Source organism: Oncorhynchus nerka, linkage group LG7, assembly GCF_034236695.1.
Source record: "Oncorhynchus nerka isolate Pitt River linkage group LG7, Oner_Uvic_2.0, whole genome shotgun sequence".
Classification (NCBI taxonomy): domain Eukaryota; kingdom Metazoa; phylum Chordata; class Actinopteri; order Salmoniformes; family Salmonidae; genus Oncorhynchus; species Oncorhynchus nerka.
The window spans coordinates 63996-91895 of NC_088402.1; the positions used below are offsets into that span (position 1 = coordinate 63996).

The 27900-nt window shown below is 34.7% G+C and overlaps 1 protein-coding gene across 1 annotated transcript in view; it reads left to right on the forward strand.

The window, feature by feature from the left end:
• Positions 1-266: 266 nt before the first annotated feature.
• LOC115127700 (regulating synaptic membrane exocytosis protein 2) overlaps positions 267-27900 on the forward strand; it is a gene marked incomplete at its 5' end in the record, with an annotated part of 134535 nt that continues 106901 nt past the window's right edge. The window contains 6 exons of the mRNA XM_065020070.1: positions 267-366; positions 790-913; positions 7935-7981; positions 10793-10902; positions 14846-14976; positions 16790-16961. Coding sequence (XP_064876142.1) covers positions 267-366; positions 790-913; positions 7935-7981; positions 10793-10902; positions 14846-14976; positions 16790-16961 — 684 coding nt within the window. The remainder of the gene's footprint in view (positions 367-789; positions 914-7934; positions 7982-10792; positions 10903-14845; positions 14977-16789; positions 16962-27900) is intronic.

Consider the following 27900-nt stretch of genomic DNA (forward strand, 5'->3'; position numbering starts at 1 on the left):
TTCGTCTCTCACAAGCCCATACGGGAGTTGTAGCGATGAGACAAGATAGTAACTACTAACAATTGGATACCACAAAATTGGGGGGAAAAAGGTGGTAAAAAAAATATATATATGTACAGTAAAGTACAGATACCCCAAAAACCGACTTAAGTAGTACTTTAAAGTATTTTTACTTAAGTACTTTACACCACTGATGTATAGTGATGTATAGTGATGTATACTGAGTACAATGTATAGTGATGACTGAACATGTCTGTGTCTAACAGGTGGTTGGAGGAAAGATGATGGATTCTGGTCGACTTTGTGCTTTCATCACTAAAGTGAAGAGAGGAAGTCTAGCAGATACTGTTGGTCACCTTCGACCAGGTACACACCTGCTCACACTGATCATGTCAAGAGTACACACTATCTCACACTGAGGATGTCATGAGTAGGCACTGGCTCACACTGATGATATCATGAGTAGACACTGGCTCATTCTAAATATGTAACTAGTACATGTTGACTCACAATGATGATGTCACGAGTACGCACTCTCACAATGTCTCATACTGACGATGTCATGAGTACACCCTGGCTCCCACTGATGATGTCATGAGTACACGCCTTCTCATACTGATGATGCAATGAGTCTTTTTAGCTGCCATTACCCTTGTCTGACCAATCATATTTGTACACATCATAAACACTTCTCAAATTCAATCATATTTGTACACTGCATGAATATTTTAATGTCACTCCTCTCTTTCTGCAGTGTGCTGTGTTAACGGTTCCTCTCTCTCTCTTCAGGAGATCAGGTTCTTGAATGGAATGGGAGGGTCCTACAAGGAGCAACATTCAAGGAAGTTTATAATGTCATTCTAGAATCAAAGCCAGACCCCCAAGTGGAGCTGGTTGTGTCCCGTCCCATACGGTTAGTTCAGTTCTAACACAACTATGGAAAATGACCTTTCAAGTTGTGAATACATGTACTTAGTCTTAGGATGTGTGACTCCCAGCTTGGTTTTGCACTACCCCTGTACGCCCTTAATGACTTGTGGAGTGGTACAGTGCCTTCCGAAAGTATTCATACCCCTTGACTTATTCCACATTTTGTTTTGTTACAGCTATAATTTAAAATGGATTAAATATGTTTCCTTTTCTCACCCATATACACACAATATCCCATAATTATAAAGTGAAAACTTGTTTTAGAATCACCTTTGGCAGCGATTATTGCTGTGAGTCTTTTTGGGTAAGAGCTTTCTTTACACACCTGGTTTGTACAATGTTTGCACATGGTTCTTTTTTAAATTCTTCAAGCTATGTCAAGTTGGTTGTTGATCATCGGTAGACAACCATTTTCAGGTCTTGCCATAGATTTTTCAAGCCAATTTAAGTGAAAACTCGACCTAGGCCACTCAGGAACATTCAATGTCATCTTTATTTAAATTACACATTTATTTAACCTTTATTGGGGCAGCAGGGTAGCCTAGTGGTTAGAGCGTTGGATTAGTAACTGGAAGGTTGCAAGTTCAAATCCCCGAGCTGACAAGGTACAAATCTGTCCCTGAACAGGCAGTTAACCCACTGTTCCTAGGCCGTCATTGAAAATAAGGGTTTGTTCTTAACTGACTTAAATAAATATATATATTTTTTTTTAACTATGCAAGTTTGTAAGCAACTCCCGTGTCTGAATTAATTTCCCACTGTCTGTTGGAAAGCTAACTGAACCAGGTTATGCATTTTGCATTTGCTTAACTCTATTAAATGGTATTTTTTCCCCAAAACATTCCCTAGTCCTTGCCGATAACAAGCATACCCATTTACATTTACATTACATTTAAGTCATTTAGCAGACGCTCTTATCCAGAGCGACTTACAAATTGGTGCATTCACCTTATGACCTCCAGTGGAACAGTAGTGCATCTAAATCTTTTCAGGGGGAGGGGGGGTGAGAGGGATTACTTTATCCTATCCTAGGTATTCCTTAAAGAGGTGGGGTTTCAGGTGTCTCCGGAAGGTGGTGATTGACTCCGCTGTCCTGGCGTCGTGAGGGAGTTTGTTCCACCATTGGGGGGCCAGAGCAGCGAACAGTTTTGACTGGGCTGAGCGGGAACTGTACTTCCTCAGTGGTAGGGAGGCGAGCAGGCCAGAGGTGGATGAACGCAGTGCCCTTGTTTGGGTGTAGGGCCTGATCAGAGCCTGGAGGTACTGAGGTGCCGTTCCCCTCACAGCTCCATAGGCAAGCACCATGGTCTTGTAGAGGATGCGAGCTTCAACTGGAAGCCAGTGGAGAGAGCGGAGGAGCGGGGTGACGTGAGAGAACTTGGGAAGGTTGAACACCAGACGGGCTGCGGCGTTCTGGATGAGTTGTAGGGGTTTAATGGCACAGGCAGGGAGCCCAGCGAGTTGCAGTAATCCAGACGGGAGATGACAAGTGCCTGGATTAGGACCTGCGCCGCTTCCTGTGTGAGGCAGGGTCGTACTCTGCGGATGTTGTAGAGCATGAACCTACAGGAACGGGCCACCGTCTTGATGTTAGTTGAGAACGACAGGGTGTTGTCCAGGATCACGCCAAGGTTCTTAGCGCTCTGGGAGGTGGACACAGTGGAGTTGTCAACCGTGATGGCGAGATCATGGAACGGGCAGTCCTTCCCCGGGAGGAAGAGCAGCTTCGTCTTGCCGAGGTTCAGCTTGAGGTGGTGATCCGTCATCCACACTGATATGTCTGCCAGACATGCAGAGATGCGATTCGCCACCTGGTCATCAGAAGGGGGAAAGGAGAAGATTAATTGTGTGTCGTCTGCATAGCAATGATAGGAGAGACCATGTGAGGTTATGACAGAGCCAAGTGACTTGGTATATAGCGAGAATAGGAGAGGGCCTAGAACAGAGCCCCGGGGGACACCAGTGGTGAGAGCACGTGGTGAGGAGACGGATTCTCGCCACGCCACCTGGTAGGAGCGACCTGTCAGGTAGGACGCAATCCAAGCGTGGGCCGCGCCGGAGATGCCCAACTCGGAGAGGGTGGAGAGGAGGATCTGATGGTTCACAGTATCGAAGGCAGCCGATAGGTCTAGAAGGATGAGAGCAGAGGAGAGAGAGTTAGCTTTAGCAGTGCGGAGCGCCTCCGTGATACAGAGAAGAGCAGTCTCAGTTGAATGACTAGTCTTGAAACCTGACTGATTTGAAAGAAGGGATACTGGTCTGTAGTTGTTGACATCGGAGGGATCGAGTGTAGGTTTTTTCAGAAGGGGTGCAACTCTCGCTCTCTTGAAGACGGAAGGGACGTAGCCAGCGGTCAGGGATGAGTTGATGAGCGAGGTGAGGTAAGGGAGAAGGTCTCCGGAAATGGTCTGGAGAAGAGAGGAGGGGATAGGGTCAAGCGGGCAGGTTGTTGGGCGGCCGGCCGTCACAAGACGCGAGATTTCATCTGGAGAGAGAGGGGAGAAAGAGGTCAGAGCACAGGGTAGGGCAGTGTGAGCAGAACCAGCGGTGTCATTTGACTTAGCAAACGAGGATCGGATGTCGTCGACCTTCTTTTCAAAATGGTTGACGAAGTCATCTGCATAGAGGGAGGAGGGGGGGGATTCAGGAGGGAGGAGAAGGTGGCAAAGAGCTTCCTAGGGTTAGAGGCAGATGCTTGCAATTTAGAGTGGTAGAAAGTGGCTTTAGCAGCAGCGACAGAAGAGGAAAATGTAGAGAGGAGGGAGTGAAAGGATGCCAGGTCCGCAGGGAGGCGAGTTTTCCTCCATTTCCGCTCGGCTGCCCGGAGCCCTGTTCTGTGAGCTCGCAATGAGTCGTCCCGAGCCACGGAGGCGGGAGAGGGGAGGACCGAGCCGGCCTGGAGGATAGGGGACATAGAGAGTCAAAGGATGCAGAAAGGGAGGAGAGGAGGGTTGAGGAGGCAGAATCAGGAGATAGGTTGGAGAAGGTTTGAGCAGAGGGAAGAGATGATAGGATGGAAGAGGAGAGAGTAGCGGGGGAGAGAGAGCGAAGGTTGGGACGGCGCGATACCATCCGAGTAGGGGCAGTGTGGGAAGTGTTGGATGAGAGCCACCACCATGCTTGAAAATATGAGGAGTGGTAGTCAGTGATGAGTTGGCTTTGCCCCAAACACGCTTTGTATTCAGGACATAAAGTTAATTTATTTGCCACATTTTTGATGCCTTATTCAAACAGGATGCATGTTTTGGAATATCTTTATTCTGTACAGGCTTCCTTCTTTTCACTCTGCCATTTGGTTTACTATTGTGGAGTAAATACAATGTTGTTGATCCATCCTCAGTGTTTTCCTATCACAGCCTTTAAACTCTGTAATAAATTATACCTAATTCCACTTTGACATTATGGGTTATTGTGTAAAGGACAGTGACACAACATCTCAATTTAATCTATTTTAAATTCAGGCTGTAACATAACAACATGAGGTATAAGTCAAGGGGTGTCAATACTTTCTGAAGGCACTGCATAAATACATTTTCAAATCAAATGGTATTCACTACATGCTTGGTAAACAACCGGTGTTGACTAACTGAAATGTTTACTCAATTTATTCCCCCGTCTCAGGAGAATTTTATTAATGGTATCTCTGACAAGATATGAAAGTTAACATAAAGGTTTACATAAAGGTTCGAAGCAGAAAATGAGTCCCTGTCATTGAAAGCTGTGAAAAGATGTTACATACTAATAGCTCTTGTGAAACTTGTTTTGAATCACACCGTCCTTCAGCTCCAAAGATAACATACCAGATTCAGTCTTTCAGCTCCACAGATAACATTCCAGCTTCAGTCTTTCAGCTCCACAGATAAAATTCCAGCTTCAATCCCTCAGCTCAACAGATAACATCCCAGATTTAGTCATTCAGATCCACAGAACACATCCCAGCTTCAGTCCCTCAGCTCCACAGATAACATCCCAGCTTCAGTCCTTCAGCTCCACAGATAACATCCCAGCTTCAGTCATTCAGATCCACAGATGACATCCCAGCTTCAGTCATTCAGATCCACAAATGACACCCCAGCTTCAGTCTTTCAGATCCACAGATAACATCCCAGCTTCAGACTTTCATCTCCACAAATGACACCCCAGCTTCAGTTCCTCAGCTCCACAGATGACATCCCATTTCATTCCCTCAGCTCCACAGATAACATCCCAGCTTCAGTCTTTCAGATCCACAGATAACATCCCAGCTTCAGTCCCTAAGCTCCACGATTAACATCCCAGCTTCAGTGCCTCAGCTCCACAGAAAACATCCAAGCTTCAGTCCCTCAGCTCCACAGATAACATCCCAGCTTCAGGCCCACAGCTCCCCAGATAACATCCCAGCTTCAGGCCCACAGCTCCCCAGATAACATCCCAGCTTCAGTCCCACAGCTCCACAGATAACATCCCAGCTTCAATGCCTCAGCTCCACAGATAACATCCCAGCTTCAGTGCCTCAGCTCCACAGAAAACAACCAAGCTTCAGTCCCACAGCTCCACAGATAACATCCCAGCTTCAGTCCCACAGCTCCACAGATAACATCCCAGCTTCAGTCCCTTAGTTCCACAGATAACATCGCAGCTTCAGTCCCACAGCTCCACAGATAACATCCCAGCTTCAGTCCCACAGCTCCATAGATAACATCCCAGCTTCAGACTTTCAGCTCCACAGATAACATTCCAGCTTCAGTCTTTCAGCTCCACAGATAACATCCCAGATTTAGTCATTCAGATCCACAGAACACATCCCAGCTTCAGTCCCCCAGCTCCACTGAAAACATCCCAGTTACAGTCCCTCTGCTCCACAGATGACATCCCAGCGTCAGTACCCCAGCTCCACAGATAACATCCCAGGTTCAGTCATTCAGCTCCATTGATAACATTTCAGCTTCAGTGCCTCACCTCCACAGATAACATCCCAGTTTCAGTCATTCAGCTCCACAGATAACATCCCAGCTTCAGGCCCACAGCTCCCCAGATAACATCCCAGCTTCAGTCCCACAGCTCCACAGATAACATCCCAGCTTCAATGCCTCAGCTCCACAGATAACATCCCAGCTTCAGTGCCTCAGCTCCACAGAAAACAACCAAGCTTCAGTCCCACAGCTCCACAGATAACATCCCAGCTTCAGTCCCACAGCTCCACAGATAACATCCCAGCTTCAGTCCCTCAGTTCCACAGATAACATCGCAGCTTCAGTCCCACAGCTCCACAGATAACATCCCAGCTTCAGTCCCACAGCTCCATAGATAACATCCCAGCTTCAGACTTTCAGCTCCACAGATAACATTCCAGCTTCAGTCTTTCAGCTCCACAGATAACATCCCAGATTTAGTCATTCAGATCCACAGAACACATCCCAGCTTCAGTCCCCCAGCTCCACTGAAAACATCCCAGTTACAGTCCCTCTGCTCCACAGATGACATCCCAGCGTCAGTACCCCAGCTCCACAGATAACATCCCAGTTTCAGTCATTCAGCTCCATTGATAACATTTCAGCTTCAGTGCCTCACCTCCACAGATAACATCCCAGTTTCAGTCATTCAGCTCCACAGATAACATCCCAGCTTCAGTCCCTCAGCTCCACAGAGAGCATCCGAGCTCCAGTCGTTCAGCTCATGAGATAACGTCCCAGCTTCAGTCCCTCAGCTCCACAGATAACATCCCAGCTTCATTCCATTAGCTACACAGATAACATCCCAGCTTCAGTCCTTTAGCACCACAGGTAACATCCCAGCTTCATTCCTTTAGCACCACAGGTAACATCCCAGCTTCAGTCCTTTAGCACCATAGGTAACATCCCAGCTTCATTCCTTTAGCACCACAGGTAACATCAAAGCTTCAGTCCCTCAGCTCAACAGATAACATCCCAGCTTCAGTTCATTAGCTCCACATGTAACATTGCAGCATCCCTCCCTCTGCTGCAGAGATAACATCCCAGATTCATTCCATTAGCTCCACAGATATCATCCAATATTCATTCCATTAGCTACACAGATAACATCCCAGCTTCAGTCCTTTAGCACCACAGGTACCATCCCAGCTTCAGTCCTTTAGCACCACAGGTAACATCCCAGCGTCAGTCCCTCAGCTCCACAGATAACATCCCAGCTTCAGTCCTTTAGCACCACAGGTACCATCCCAGCTTCAGTCCTTTAGCACCACAGGTAACATCCCAGCGTCAGTCCCTCAGCTCCACAGATAACATCCCAGCTTCAGTCCTTTAGCACCACAGGTACCATCCCAGCTTCAGTCATTCAGATCCACAGATGACATCCCAGCTTCAGACTTTCAGCTCCACAAATGACACCCCAGCTTCAGTCTTTCAGATCCACAGATAACATCCCAGCTTCAGACTTTCATCTCCACAAATGACACCCCAGCTTCAGTTCCTCAGCTCCACAGATGACATCCCATTTCAGTCCCTCAGCTCCACAGATAACATCCCAGCTTCAGTGCCTCAGCTCCACAGAAAACATCCAAGCTTCAGTCCCTCAGCTCCACAGATAACATCCCAGCTTCAGTCCCACAGCTCCACAGATAACATCCCAGCTTCAATGCCTCAGCTCCACAGATAACATCCCAGCTTCAGTGCCTCAGCTCCACAGAAAACATCCAAGCTTCAGTACCTCAGCTCCACAGATAACATCCCAGCTTCAGTGCCTCAGCTCCACAGAAAATATCCAAGCTTCAGTCCCTCAGCTCCACAGATAACATCACATCTTCAGTCCTTTAGCACCACAGGTACCATCCCAGCTTCAGTCCTTTAGCACCACATATGACATCCTAGCTTCAGTCCCTCAGCTCCAAAGATAACAACCAAGCTTCATTAGAACAATTCCCCCCTGGACCCTCTGAATAAACATAAATAGGTGACCCATATTTGACTAGAGAGAGGGCATTAACAGTATTGTATCTGTGAAGATGTCTCATGCTTCATAATGTTGGGGTTCTGTTTATTTCCCAGAGATTCTCCCAGTATCTCAGAGAGCACACATGGACAACTTGAATCAAGTGAGTGGTGACATCATACATTCATTATCACAACATCAATCATGCCTACATCTGCTTGTAGTGTAGCTCTCAGCTTTTACTAAATTACACAATGATTCAAAGAAATCTGAGGCAATGTGCCCTAGTAGGAAGACCACTTTGTGCAGCTCACCCTGCACTATCAAGTCTACTTCTGATAAGCTTCTCAGGAAAGCATTAAAAACAATCAAGCAACCCAGAAAAGTGCTAAAAATAGGCCATATTAACATATGCAGCCTGAGAAACAAGGTCCATGAAGTCAATAACTTGCTTATAACAAATAACATGCATATTCTCTGAAACTCACCTAGACTATACCTTTGATGATACAGTGGTAGCAATACAAGGTTATAACATTTACAGAAAAGACAGAAATGCCAACGGGGGCGGTGTTGCGGTCTATATAAAGAACCACATTCCTTTAAAGCTTAGAGACAATCTAATGTTAAATAATGTTCTCACGTATGCTCCCTCTCTGGCCTCTAGGTCACCAGACTGCTGATTATTACGCACACCTGTCACCATCGTCACACGCACCAGCGCTTATTGACACTCACCTGGACTCCATCTATATATGTCACTCCATTTGGTTCCTTCCCCAGGCGTTATTGTTTCTGTATCTGTTTCATGTCGCTGTTTCTTCCCGACTCTCAGTGTACAGCTTTACAAAATAACGCCTCACCAAAGGGAAGCATCAGGGAGTGTTTTTAGTTTTCGTGTTGGAAGTGACGTTGGGTCTGGGTTCCGCTGCCAGAGCAACCAAGGATGCCTCAGCCGGCTCTTTAGGCTTTCATGTCTAAACCGGTACATCGGGGTGTCAAGACTCGGTTGGCAGGTCAAGCGTCTGTTGCCAAGTCTACCGAGGGTGCCTCAGATAGCTTGTCAGGTTTCAAAACTCGGTAGGCTCGGCAGGCTCCCCAGCTCCCCAGCCACAGCTGGCTTGCCAGGCTCCGGCACTTAAGGCTGCTCGTCAGGTTCCTTTGCCTCTACGGAGCCGAATGGTCTCTGATCCCCGGGAACGTCCCTCTGGTTGGCATCCTGCGACTGGAGCCTCGCGTCGGAGAGGGTGTGCTGCTCCTTCTTCGGCACTCTAGGTCGCCGGGCTCCCATGCCCCAGCCGGCTCGACAGGTTCCTGCGTTTCAGCAGAGGTGGCCGTTCCACTCCTTATCCCTGGGATCGTCCCTGTTGTCGGCGTCCTGCGGCTGGAGCCGCATTTCAGGAGCTGCTCGTCAGTGAGAGGGTACTGTCACGTATACTCCCTCTCTGGCCTCATCGTCACACACACCAGCGCTTATTGACACTCACCTGGACTCCATCTATTTATGTCACTCTCTTTCCTTCCTCAGTCGTTATTGTTTCTGTATATCCTTTTCATGTCGGTGCGCTGTTTGTGTTTCTTCTTTTGTTCATGTTCGTTTATTTATTAAATGTATTCACTCCCTGAACTCGCTTCTCGACTCTCAGGGTACACTGTTCCAACTGTTGAAGTAATATGGCTACAGGTTCATCTGCCTCACCTAAAGCCTATTCTTTTTTTTGTATTTTCACCCCTTTTTCCTCCCCAATTGGTAGTTGCAGTCTTGTGTGATCGCTGTAACTCCCGTAAGGACTCGGGAGAGGTGAAGGTCGAAAGCCATGCGTCCTCCGAAACACAACCCAACCCAACCAAGCCGCACTGCTTCTTGACACAATGCCCATTTAACCCGGAAGCCAGCCGCACCAATGTGTCGGAGGAAACACTGTACACTTGGCAACCGTGTCAGTGTGCATTGTGCCTGCCCCGCAACAGGAGTCGCTAGTGCCCGATGGGACATCCCTGCCGGCCAAACCCTCCCCTAACCCGGACGACGCTGCGCCGCCCCATGGGTCTCCCGGTCACAGCCGGCTGCGACAGAGCCTGGACTCGAACCAAGAATTTCTAGTGGCACAGCCTTAGACCACTGCGCAACTTGGGAGGCCCCCTAAAGCCCATTCTTGTGGGAAGCTGCTATAGACCACCAAGTACTAACAGTCAGTATCTGGATAATATGTGTGAAATGCTTGAAAATGTAGGTGATATCAACAGAGAAGTACATTTTCTGGGTGATTTAAATATTGACTGGATCTCATCAGTGCCTGCAACCTGGTTCAGGTTATCAGTCAACCTACCAGGGTAGTTACAAACAGTACAAGAATGAAATCATCAACATGTATTGATCACATCTTTACTAATGCTGCAGAAATTTGCGTTAAAGCAGTATCCAGATCCATGGAATGTAGTGATCACAATAATATAGCCATATCTAGGAAAACCACAGTTCCAAATGCTGGGCCGAATATAGTGTATAAGAGGTCATAAGTTTTGTAGTGATTCATATGTTGATGATGTAAATAATATTTGTTTGCCTGTGGTGTGTAATGAGGAGCAACCAGATGCTGCACTTCACACATGTATGAAATTGCTTATTCCAGTTACTAATAAACATGCACCCATTAAGAAAATGACTGTAAAAACTGTTAATACCCCTTGGATTGATGAGGAATTGACAAATGGTATGGTTGAGTGGGATGAGGAAAATACGTCTGGCAGCCCAGCTGATTGGCAAACATACTGTAAATTAAGAAAACATGTGACTTTGCTAAATAAAAATGTAATAAACTATACTATGAAACAAAGATAAATTATATAGAAATGAAAAAGCACCTACACACCTGAACCTTTATGTGGAAATAACACAATGATTGAAAGAAAACAAGCCCCTACACACCTTAACCTTTAAGTGAAAATAACACATATTTGCTTGTGTCTGCAGGTTCGAGTTTATTTGAATCCCAGAAGATGGGTCGAGCAATATCCGTCACTTCCCCCATGAGTCCCGGGATGCTCCGCTACTCCCCACAGTGCCTGTCTGGACACGTCTCAGTAAGTAGCCACGATGTACTGCTGCTCTGTGGCCAATTATTATCACTCACTAAGGGGATTGGTTGGATCTCTTAATTAGTTAATGCTGTTCTCGTTAAGATTTAAGCTAGTTAATGAGGATGAGGGGCCTTATGGGTGGAGGAACAACAATGTGCTATCTGTCATTTGACTGATCTAAATCAATAGACACTGTCCTAAGTTTCAAAGATATTTATTTGGTTCCCTTTTCTATAAGTTATTGAGAGAATAAGGGCTGGTTTGGTTCCCATCTACGTATGTTATTGAGAGAATACTGGACTGGTTTGGTTCCCATCTACGTATGTTATTGAGAGAATACTGGACTGGTTTGGTTCCCATCTACGTATGTTATTGAGAGAATACTGGACTGGTTTGGTTCCCATCTACGTATGTTATTGAGAGAATAAGGGCTCGTTTGGTTCCCATCTACGTATGTTATTGAGAGAATACTGGACTGGTTTGGTTCCCATCTTAATTTTTTTATTTCACCTTTATATAACCAGGTAAGCTAGTTGAGAACAAGTTCTCATTTACAACTGCGACCTGGCCAAGATAAAGCAAAGCAGTGCGACAGAAACAACAACACAGAGTTACACATGGAATAAACAAGCGTACAGTCAATAACACAATAGAAAAAAAATAAAGTCTACATACAGTGTGTGCAAATGGCATGAGGAGGTATGGCAATAAATAGGCCATAGTAGAAAAGTAATTACAATGTTGCAGATTAACACTGGAGTGAAAGAAGAGCAGATGATGATGAGCAGATGATGGTGTGTAAGTAGTGATACTGGTGTGCAAAAGAGCAGCAAAGTAAATAAAAACAATATGGGGATGAGGTATGGGGATGAGGAGGTAGGGTGGGTGGGCTATTTACAGATGGACTATGTACAGCTGCAGCGATCGGTTAGCTGCTCAGATAGCTGATGTTTAAAGTTAGTGAGGGAAATGTAATTCTCCAGCTTCAGCAATTTTTGTAATTGGCAGCAGAGAACTGGAAGGAAAGGCGGCCAAAGGAGGTGTTGGCTTTGGGGATGACCAGTGAGATATACCTGCTGGACCTGCTGAATGTTTTGAGTAAAGAGTCTGAATACTAATGTAAATGCAATATTTCTGTTTTTTTTATAAAAACCTGTTTTTGCGTTGTCATTATTGGGTATTGTCTGTAGGTTAATGAGGTTTTAAAAAAAATCTATTTAAAATAAGCACATTTTTAATAGCACATTGAAACAAAGCCCTATTGTCTAAGTATGTTTTATTTGACAAGATAAAAAACATAAGATAGGATTGATTGTTAGAATTTATTTATATTATTTCATGAATCAAACAGTCCAAACATCAGACTAAAGCTAAACTTCATGTACACACAGATTGAAATCTGAGAAAAACAAAGCATACGTGCCGATGACACTGTCTGTCTTAAAGGGTATTAACACAGATCTGTCTATCAGACACTGCCAGAGCTAGTCAATAGATATTCACATTCACTGACACACTTCAGCTATCTTAGGTGACATCACACACACCATGCCGGTTTGCCATACAATAATGGTCTACCTTTGGGTTAAAACATTGTTACACAGAACAAGTGTAAAATATTACTTTTGAAGGTGACTCTATGAAGGACATGGACTCATTACTTAATAACTGTATTTCGTTCATAAAGCACTTTTCACAATCCCCAAAATGTAACCTTTGTATTTAAAATAAATTGTTGTGATGGAATGAAAGTGTACCAGAACACGCTTCAGTAGGTGAACTAAAGGCAAACATGCCACGTACTGAACTGTAGGCACAAATACACTAAAAAACATATTAAAAGTAAATTTAACAGAGTTATAAATAGTGCCTTAGGAGTATATTAGCATTGGAATGAGACACTCAGGACTGTGCTTCCTAACGTTAGCTAGATAGATAATGGTACAACAGCCAGAGATATTAGCACAGAACATGGCTACCTAGCTTACGGTCATTAGCTAGCTAACACTCAAGCTAACATTAGCTAGCTTGAGGACAACCTATTTAACCTGAATGACCGTCAAATTCAGAATTCGTAACGTTTGTTACTTACCATTGTCACAGTTTTCAGTCAGCCAAAAGACTATTAGTCTGTTGAAATAATGTTAGCCGTTTTCCACTCGTCAGTCACATGAGAACTAGAATACTTGTAAGTATTGTACTGGACTTCACGTGCTGGTAGCGGGAGAATTAACCCATTGGCTCGGTGAAATATCCATAGCCCAACCTGGCTGTAGTTACAGAAAACAACATAACTATTGACCCAATGCCTGCAACCCAGCAATTGGGTCATCCAAACAACACAGCATTTTAGAGTGTAACTTACATCTCAAAGCTGTGCATGCAAGAAGACTTGACCTGTCTGCTGAACACATATTTCTCTGTCCTCAGTTTGATGGAAGGCCTGAATCTGTCTTTTTGCCTTGTAACTGATTGCTTCTAGAAAGACAGAAGGAACAACTCATGATCAAGATGAGCTAGCTACTAGTTTAAAGTAACGGCAGTTTTATTTGTTACAAAGAAAATGTAAATGTAAAATGAATGTATGGGCTACATTTATTACAATAATACATGCATTTACTTGCTTGATCATTTATCACTCCAAAAAAGCGTTACGAGGTAGTGCACCACAAACATATTTCCAGGGTGTTGATGAATCTTCCTCCCTAAACAGCCTCTTCCAACACCACAGGTAGGCGAAGGTTATCCATCTGCAAAAATTAAGTTTTGCTTTGATGTCAAATTGACAAATTTTGTTCTTAGCTAGCTAGTTACCTACCTTAGCTACTAGGCTAGCTAAGATGCTAGAGAGCCGTGACACAAGCATATTGACATGCATATTGGTATTAAAAAACACCAACGTATTCAGCTAAAAATATGTGTTAAGGCAAATCAGTGGTTAGCTAGCTACCTATCACATGAATTGTGCAAAAATATAATAGCTAATGTTAGCTAGCTAAATGCTAGCCAGTCAGTCAGTGGCATTGAGAGATTGAAACTGGTATCAACAAAATGGGTTTCACTCTATCCTATTAGACATGACATTGCTAAATAGGCTTTTAGCTAATAAGATGTTCAAGTTTATTTGGAAGTTTCATTAATAATTAGACACTCACCGGACAACTTTGGTAGGTACTGTAGCTAGCTTTGTTTCCATTTTCCAAGAGATTTTTCTAATTCCCTTGATTGGTCGTAAATGGTTACTGGTCTTGGAACTCATGTGTTCACCAGAAACTTCTTGTGTTAAATGTTGCTTCCACAGGTTTACCAGATATTCAAATAGAATCTTGAGAGAATTGTCTGCCAGAAAAAAAACTCTAGCGAACTGTTTGCCACTAATGGCAATAAATATTATTGTTGCCAAAGGTTTGCCGCGGATTCACCACTAGTGGCAAACATTTGCAAACTTCAACAACATTTTGTAGCACACTATTTAGTTTGCAGCAAATTTGCCACGAACTTGTGGTAAGTTTGCAGCATTAAATGTTGTTTTGTAATTTGGGAGCCTCTCAGTTGTGCAACTAGTGTTTTCAATCTTAGATAATTGTTTCACTTGACCATATTTTGTTTGGCAAAAAAAGAGCAAAGCATTTTCTTTTGAGTTTTAAATAGTTTCAAAGCATGTTCTTATTAGTTTGAAATCTGAATAAAGCATTTTGAATAGTTTTCCATCACTTATCTTTTGTTTGCAAATAAAACATCAACATCAGTCTTTGAAACCACCACCTGTGTCTAGATGCATGATATGGCTTCCAGACATTGGCTTCTAATAAACTCTTACTAAAATACATATTAGCTACTGCTGTGCTGTATTGCTAGACTGCTATATGCTATGCTTTAATGTTAGACCCTCCCAATACATCAGAGTTCCTCACCTCATAATAACACAACTCTACTCTCCCTCCAGGTCAAACTGTGGTACGACAAGGTGGGTCACCAGCTCATAGTCACCATCCTGGGAGCTAAAGAATTTCCTTCTAGGGAAGACGGCCGGCCCAGGAACCCCTATGTTAAAATATACCTCCTCCCCGACAGAAGGTAGGAATCAACATCATTCCATGTTTATGTTTTCTACCATGGTTGTATAACTGTCTTATACCATGGATGTATTACTGTCTGTCTTATACCATGGTTGTATTACTGTCTGTCTTATACCATGGTTGTATTACTGTCTTATACCATGGTTGTATTACTGTCTGTCTTATACCATGGATGTATTACTGTCTGTCTTATACCATGGTTGTATTACTGTCTGTCTTATACCATGGTTGTATTACTGTCTTATACCATGGTTGTATTACTGTCTGTCTTATACCATGGTTGTATTACTGTCTGTCTTATACCATGGTTGTATTACTGTCTTATACCATGGTTGTATTACTCTCTGTCTTATACCATGGTTGTATTACTGCCTGTCTTATACCATGGTTGTATTACTGGCTGTCTTATACCATGGTTGTATTACTGTCTTATACCATGGTTGTATTACTGTCTTATACCATGGTTGTATTACTGTCTGTCTTATTCCATGGTTGTATTACTGTCTGTCTTATACCATGGTTGTATTACTGTCTGTCTTATACCATGGTTGTATTACTGTCTGTCTTATACCATGGTTGTATTACTGTCTGTCTTATACCATGGTTGTATTACTGTCTGTCTAATACCATGGTTGTATTACTGTCGGTCTTATACCATGGTTGTATTACTGTCTTATACCATGGTTGTATTACTGTCTGGCTAATACCATGGTTGTATTACTGTCTTATACCATGGTTGTATTACTGTCTGGCTAATACCATGGTTGTATTACTGTCTTATATCATGGTTGTATTACTGTCTTATACCATGGTTGTATTACTGGCTGGCTAATACCATGGTTGTATTACTGTCTTATATCATGGTTGTATTACTGTCTTATACCATGGTTGTATTACTGTCTTATACCATGGTGGTATTACTGTCTGTCTTATACCATGGTTGTATTACTGTCTGTCTTATACCATGGTTGTATTACTGTCTGTCTTATACCATGGTTGTATTACTGTCTTATACCATGGTTGTATTACTGTCTGTCTTATACCATGGTTGTATTACTGTCTGTCTTATACCATGGTTGTATTACTGGCTGTCTTATACCATGGTTGTATTACTGTCTTAGCATGGTTGTATTACTGTCTTTGTACCATGGTTTTATTACTGTCTTAGCATGGTTGTATTACTGTCTTATACCATGGTGGTATTACTGTCTGTCTTATACCATGGTTGTATTACTGTCTTATACCATGGTTGTATTACTGTCTGTCTAATACCATGGTTGTATTACTGTCTGTCTTATACCATGGTTGTATTACCGTCTTATACCATGGTTGTATTACTGTCTTATACCATGGTTGTATTACTGTCTGTCTTATACCATGGTTGTATTACTGTCTGTCTTATACCATGGTTGTATTACTGTCTGTCTAATACCATGGTTGTATTACTGTCTGTCTTATACCATGGTTGTATTACTGTCTTATTCCATGGTTGTATTACTGTCTGTCTTATACCATGGTTGTATTACTGTCTGTCTTATACCATGGTTGTATTACTGCCTGTCTTATACTATGGTTGTATTACTGTCTGTCTTATACCATGGTTGTATTACTGTCTGTCTTATACCATGGTTGTATTACTTCCTGTCTTATACCATGGTTGTATTACTGTCTTATACCATGGTTGTATTACTGTCTGTCTTATACCATGGTTGTATTACTGTCCTAAACCATGTTTGCATTACTGTCGCATACCAACGCTGTGTTACTGCCCTAAACCATCATCTTAATGGATATTGTATCCTTCCTTCTAGTGACAAAAGCAAAAGGAGAACGAAAACGGTGAAGAAGTCCCTGGAGCCTAAATGGAACCAGACGTTCATGTACATGCCTGTCCACTGGAGGGAGTTTAGAGAGCGCATGCTGGAGATCACTCTGTGGGACCAGGCCAGGGTCAGAGAGGAGGAGAGTGAATTCATGGGAGGGGTAAGATACATTACACAATGACTTAATATTACATAACACAACATTACACAACACAACATAATACAACACAGTGTCACGCCCTGACCTGAGATATCTCTGTTTTCTTTATATTTTGGTTAGGTCAGGGTGTGACTAGGGTGGGTATGCTAGTTTTGTATTGTCTAGGGTTTTTGTTTGTCTAGGGTTTAGTAGGTCTAGGGTTTTTTGTAATCTTATGTTTGCCTGATATGGTTCCCAATCAGCTATTTATCGTTGTCTCTGATTGGGGATCATATTTAAGTAGCCATTGCCCTTTGGTGTTTTTGGGATCTTGTCTATGTGCAGTTGCCTGTCAGCACTCGTTTGTATAGCTTCACATTTCGTTTTGTTATTTTGTTAGTTTGTCAGTGTTCATACTTTAAATAAATAAGAATGTACGCATACCACAATGCGCCTTGGTCCGATCTTTATAATGAACGTGACACACAGCATAATACAACACAGCATAATACAACACAGCATAATACAACACAACATAATATAACACAGAATAATATAACACAACATAATATAACACAACATAATATAACATAACATAATATAACACAACACATCATAATATAACACATCATAATATAACACAACATAATATAACACAACACAACATAATATAACACAAACATCACAATCATAATAATATAATATAATACACATATAACACATCATAATATAATACAACATAATATAACACAACATAATATAACACAACATAATATAACACAACATAATATAACACAACATAATATAACACAACATAATATAACACAACATAATATAACACAACATAATATAATACAACATAATATAACACAACATAATATAATACAACATAATATAACACAACATAATATAACACAACACAACATAATATAACACAACACATTATAATATAATACAACATAATATAACACAACATAATATAACACAACATAATATAACACAACATAATATAACACAACACAACACAACATAATATAACACAACATAATATAATACAACATAATATAACACAACATAAACATAATATAACACAACATAATATAATACAACATAATATAACACAACATAATATAACATAATACAACATAATATAACACAAACACAACATAATATAACACAACATAATATAACACAATACAAAACATAATATAACACAACACAACATAATATAACACAACATAATATAACACAATACAAAACATAATATAACACAGCATAATATAATATAACACAGCATAATATAACACAACATAATATAACACAACACAACATAATATAACACAACATAATATAACACAACATAATATAATATAACACAACACAGCATAATATAACACAACATAATATAACACAACACAACATAATATAACACAACATAATATAACACAACATAATATAACACAACATAATATAACACACATAATACAAAACATAATATAACACAACACAGCATAATATAATATAACACAACATAATATAACACAACATAATATAACACAACACAACATAATATAAACACAACATAATATAACACAACATAATATAACACAACATAATATAACATAAACACAACATAATATAACAACATAATATAAAACATAATATAACACAACATAATATAAGATAACACAACATAATATAACACAACATAATATAATATAACACAACATAATATAACACAACATAATATAACACAGCATAATATAACACAACATAACATAATATAACACAACATAATATAACACAACATAATATAACACAACACATCATAATATAACACAACATAATATAACACAACATAATATAACACAACACACATAATATAACACAACATAATATAACACAACATAATATAACACAACATAATATAACACAACATAATATAACACAACATAATATAACACAACACAACATAATATCACAAAACACAACATAATATAACACAACATAATATAACACAACATAATATAACACAGCATAATATAACACAACATAATATAACACAACATAATATAACACAACATAATAATAACAAACACAACATAATATAACACAACATAATATAACACAACACACACATAATATAACATAACATAATATAATACAACATAATATAACATATAATAACATAATATAATACAACATAATATAACACAACATAATATAACACAACACAACATAATATAACATAACATAATATAACACAACATAATATAACACAACATAATATAATACAACATAATACAACACAACATAATATAACACAACATAATATAACACATCATAATATAACACAACATAATATAACACATCATAATATAACACATCATAATATAACACAACATAATATAACACATCATAATATAACACAACATAATATAACACAACATAATATAACACATCATAATATAACACAACATAATATAACACATCATAATATAACACAACATAATATAATACAACATAATATATAATATAACACAACATAATATAACACAACATAATATAACACATCATAATATAACACAACATAATATAACACAGCATAATATAACACACCATAATATAACACAGCATAATATAACACAACATAATATAACACAGCATAATATAACATAACATAATATAACACAACATAATATAACACAACATAATATAATACAACATAATACAACACAACACATTATAATATAACACAGCATAATATAACACATCATAATATAACACAACATAATATAACACAACACAACATAATATAACACAACATAATATAACACAATACAAAACATAATATCACACAACATAACACAACACAGCATAATATAACACAACATAATATAACACAACATAATATAACACAACATAATATAACACAACACAACATAATATAACACAACATAATATAACACAACATAATATAACACAATATAAAACATAATATAACACAACATAATATAACACAACATAATATAATACAGCATAATATAACACAACATTATATAACACAACATAATATAATACAGCATAATATAACACAACATAATATAACACAACACAGCATAATATAACACAGCATAATATAACACAACACAACATAATATAACACAACATAATATAACATAACATAATATAACACAACATAATATAACACAACATAATATAATACAACATAATACAACACAACATAATATAACACAACACAGCATAATATAACACAGCATAATATAACACAACACAACATAATATAACACATCATAATATAACACAATACAAAACATAATATAACACAACATAATAAAACACAACACAGCATAATATAACACAGCATAATATAACACAACATAATATAACATAACATAATATAACACAACATAATATAACACAACATAATATAATACAACATAATACAACACAACACAACATAATATAACACAACATAATATAACACAATACAAAACATAATATCACACAACATAACACAACACAGCATAATATAACACAACATAATATAACACAACACAACATAATATAACACAACATAATATAACACAACATAATATAACACAATATAAAACATAATATAACACAACATAATATAACACAACATAATATAATACAGCATAATATAACACAACATAATATAACACAACATAATATAACACAACATAATATAATACAGCATAATATAACACAATACAAACCATAATATAACACAGCATAATATAACACAATACAAACCATAATATAATACAGCATAATATAACACAACACATTATAATATAATACAACATAATATAATACAACATAATATAACAGACCATAATAAACACAACACAACATAATATAATACAACATAATATAACACAACATAATATAACACAACATAATATAAATAGCATAATATAACACAACATAATATAACACAACATAATATAATACAGCATAATATAACACAACACAGCATAATATAACACAACATAATATAACACAACATAATATAACACAACATAATATAACACAACATAATATAACACAACACAGCATAATATAACACAACATAATATAACACAACATAATATAACACAACATAATATAACACAACATAATATAACACAACATAATATAACACAACATAATATAACACAATACAAAACATAATATAACACAACATAATATAACACAACATAATATAACACAACATAATATAACACAACATAATATAACACAACATAATATAACACAACATACTATAACACAACATAATATAACACAACATAATATAACACAACATAATATAACACAATACAAAACATAATATAACACAACATAATATAATACAACATAATATAACACAACATAATATAACACAACATAATATAATACAGCATAATATAATACAACATAATATAATACAACATAATATAACACAACATAATATAACACAACATAATATAACACAACATAATATAATACAACATAATATAACACAACATAATATAACACAACATAATATAATACAGCATAATATAATACAACATAATATAACACAACATAATATAACACAACATAATATAACACAACACAACATAATATCACACAACACATTATAATATAATACAACATAATATAACACAACATAATATAACACAACATAATATAACACAACACAACATAATATCACACAACACATTATAATATAATACAACATAATATAACACACCATAATAAACACAACACAACATAATATAACACAACATAATATAACACAACATAATATAACACAACATAATATAATACAACATAATATAACACAACATAATATAACACAACATAATATAATACAACATAATATAATACAACATAATATAACACAACATAATATAACACAACATAATATAACACAACATAATATAAACAACATAATATAATACAACATAATATAAACATAATATAACACAACATAATATAATACAACATAATATAACACAACATAATATAATACAACATAATATAACACAATATAATATAATACAACATAATATAACACAACATAATATAATAATATAAACATAATATAACACAACATAATATAATACAACATAATATAACACAACATAATATAATACAACATAATATAACACAACATAATATAACACAACATAATATAACACAACATAATATAACACAACATAATATAATACAACATAATATAATACAACATAATATAATACAACATAATATAACACAACATAATATAACACAACATAATATAACACAACATAATATAATACAACATAATATAATACAACATAATATAATACAACATAATATAACAACATAATATAATACAACATAATATAACACAACATAATATAACACAACATAATATAATACAACATAATATAATACAACATAATATAACACACCATAATATAACACAACACAACATAATATAACACAACATAATATAACACAATACAAAACATAATATCACACAACATAACACAACACAGCATAATATAACACAACATAATATAACACAACACAACATAATATAACACAACATAATATAACACAACATAATATAACACAATATAAAACATAATATAACACAACATAATATAACACAACATAATATAATACAGCATAATATAACACAACATAATATAACACAACATAATATAACACAACATAATATAACACAATATAAACCATAATATAATACAGCATAATATAACACAACACAACATAATATAATACAACATAATATAACACAACATAATATAATATAACACAACATAATATAACACAACATAATATAACACAACATAATATAACACAACATAATATAATATAACACAACATAATATAACACAACATAATATAATATAACACAACATAATATAACACAACATAATATAACACAACACAACATAATATAACACAACATAATATAACACAACATAATATAATACAGCATAATATAACACAACATAATATAACACAACATAATATAATACAGCATAATATAACACAACACAGCATAATATAACACAACATAATATAACACAACATAATATAACACAACATAATATAACACAACATAATATAACACAACATACTATAACACAACATAATATAACACAACATAATATAACACAACACAGCATAATATAACACAACATAATATAACACAACATAATATAACACAACATAATATAACACAACATAATATAACACAACACAACATAATATAACACAACATAATACAACACAACATAATATAACACAACACAGCATAATATAACACAGCATAATATAACACAACACAACATAATATAACACATCATAATATAACACAATACAAAACATAATATAACACAACATAATAAAACAACATAATATAACACAACATAATATAACACACATAATATAACATAATATAATATAACACAACATAATATAACATAACATAATATAACACAACATAATATAACACAACATAATACAATACAACACAACATAATATAACACAACATAATATACATAAATAATATAAAAACATAATATAACACAACATAATAATATAACACATAATATAACACAACATAATATAACACAACATAATATAACACAACATAATATAACACAACATAATATAACACAATATAAAACATAATATAACACAACATAATATAACACAACATAATATAATACAGCATAATATAACACAACATAATATAACACAACATAATATAACACAACATAATATAATACAGCATAATATAACACAATACAAACCATAATATAATACAGCATAATATAACACACCATAATAAACACAACACAACATAATATAACACAACATAATATAACACAACATAATATAACACAACACAACATAATATAACCCAACATAATATAACACAACATAATATAACACAACATAATATAACACAACACAGCATAATATAACACAACATAATATAACACAACATAATATAACACAACATAATATAACACAACATAATATAACACAACACAACATAATATAACACAACATAATATAACACAACATAATATAACACAACATAATATAACACAACATACTATAACACAACATAATATAACACAACATAATATAACACAACATAATATAACACAATACAAAACATAATATAACACAACATAATATAACACAACATAATATAACACAACATAATATAACACAACATAATATAACACAACATAATATAACACAACATAATATAACACAACATAATATAACACAACATAATATAACATAACATAATATAACACAACATAATATAAACAAACAAAACATAATATAACACAACATAATATAATACAACATAATATAACACAACATAATATAACACAACATAATATAATACAGCATAATATAATACAACATAATATAACACAACATAATATAACACAACATAATATAACACAACATAATATAATACAGCATAATATAATACAACATAATATAACACAACATAATATAACACAACATAATATAACACAACACAACATAATATCACACAACACATTATAATATAATACAACATAATATAACACAACATAATATAACACAACATAATATAACACAACATAATATAACACAACACAACATAATATCACACAACACATTATAATATAATACAACATAATATAACACACCATAATAAACACAACATAATATAACACAACACATTATAATATAATACAACATAATATAACACACCATAATAAACACAACATAATATAATACAACATAATATAACACAACATAATATAATACAACATAATATAACACAACATAATATAACACAACATAATATAATACAACATAATATAACACAACATAATATAACACAACATAATATAACACAACACAACATAATATCACACAACACATTATAATATAATACAACATAATATAACACACCATAATAAACACAACACAACATAATATAACACATCATAATAAAACACAACACAACATAATATAACACAACATAATATAACACAACATAATATAACACAATACAAAACATAATATAACACAACATAACACAACACAGCATAATATAACACAACATAATATAACACAACACAACATAATATAACACAACATAATATAACACAACATAATATAACACAATATAAAACATAATATAACACAACATAATATAACACAACATAATATAATACAGCATAATATAACACAACATAATATAACACAACATAATATAACACAACATAATATAACACAATATAAACCATAATATAATACAGCATAATATAACACAACACAACATAATATAATACAGCATAATATAACACACCATAATAAACACAACATAATATAACACAACATAATATAATACAACATAATATAATACAGCATAATATAACACAACATAATATAACACAGCATAATATAACACAACACAACATAATATAATACAACATAATATAATACAACATAATATAACACAACACAACATAATATAATACAACATAATATAACACAACATAATAAACACAACATAATATAATACAGCATAATATAACACAACACAACATAATATAATACAACATAATATAATACAACATAATATAACACAACATAATATAATACAACATAATATAACACAACATAATATAACACAACATAATATAACACAACACAACATAATATCACACAACACATTATAATATAACACAACATAATATAACACAACATAATATAACACAACATAATATAATATAACACAACATAATATAACACAACATAATATAACACAACACAACATAATATAACACAACATAATATAACACAACATAATATAATACAACATAATATAACACAACATAATATAACACAACATAATATAATACAGCATAATATAACACAGCATAATATAACACAACATAATATAAACAACATAATATAACACAACATAATATAACACAACATAATATAACACAACATAATATAACACAACATAATATAACACAACATAATATAACACAACACAGCATAATATAACACAACATAATATAACACAACATAATATAACACAACATAATATAACACAACATAATATAACACAACACAACATAATATAACACAACATAATATAACACAACATAATATAACAACATAATATAACACAACATAATATAACACAACATAATATAACACAACATAATATAACACAACATAATATAACACAACATAATATAACACAACATAATATAACACAAACATAATATAACACAACATAATATAACACAACATACTATAACACAACATAATATAAACAACATAATATAACACAACATAATATAAACAATACAAAACATAATATAACACAACATAATATAATACAACATAATATAACACAACATAATAAACACAACATAATATAATACAGCATAATATAACACAACACAACATAATATAACACAACATAATATAATACAACATAATATAACACAACATAATATAACACAACATAATATAACACAACATAATATAACACAACACAACATAATATCACACAACACATTATAATATAACACAACATAATATAACACAACATAATATAACACAACATAATATAACACAACATAATATAACACAACACAACATAATATAACACAACATAATATAACACAACATAATATAACACAACATAATATAATACAACATAATATAATATAACACAACATAATATAACACAACATAATATAAAACAACAAAACATAATATCACACAACACATTATAATATAATACAACATAATATAACACAACATAATATAACACAGAATAATATAACACACCACAACATAATATAACACAACATAATATAACACACCATAATAAACACAACATAATATAATACAGCATAATATAACACAACACAACATAATATAATACAACATAATATAATACAACATAATATAACACAACATAATATAATACAACATAATATAACACAACATAATATAACACAACATAATATAATACAACATAATATAACACAACATAATATAACACAACATAATATAACACAACACAACATAATATAACACAACACAACATAATATAACACACCATAATAAACACAACATAATATAACACAACATAATATAACACAACATAATATAATACAACATAATATAACACACCATAATAAACACAACACAACATAATATAACACAACATAATATAACACAACATAATATAATACAGCATAATATAACACAACATAATATAACACAACATAATATAACACAACATAATATAAACAAACATAATATAATACAAATAATATAACACAACACAACATAATATAACACAACATAATATAACACAACACAACATAATATAACACAACATAATATAACACAACATAATATAACACAATAAACATAATATAACACAACATAATATAACACAATACAAAACATAATATAACACAACATAATATAACACAACATAATATAATACAGCATAATATAACACAACACAACATAATATAATACAACATAATATAACACAACATAATATAATACAACATAATATAACACAACATAATATAACACAACATAATATAACACAACACAACATAATATCACACAACACATTATAATATAACACAACATAATATAACACAACATAATATAACACAACATAATATAACACAACATAATATAATATAACACAACATAATATAACACAACATAATATAACACAACACAACATAATATAACACAACATAATATAACACAACATAATATAATACAGCATAATATAACACAACATAATATAACACAACATAATATAATACAGCATAATAT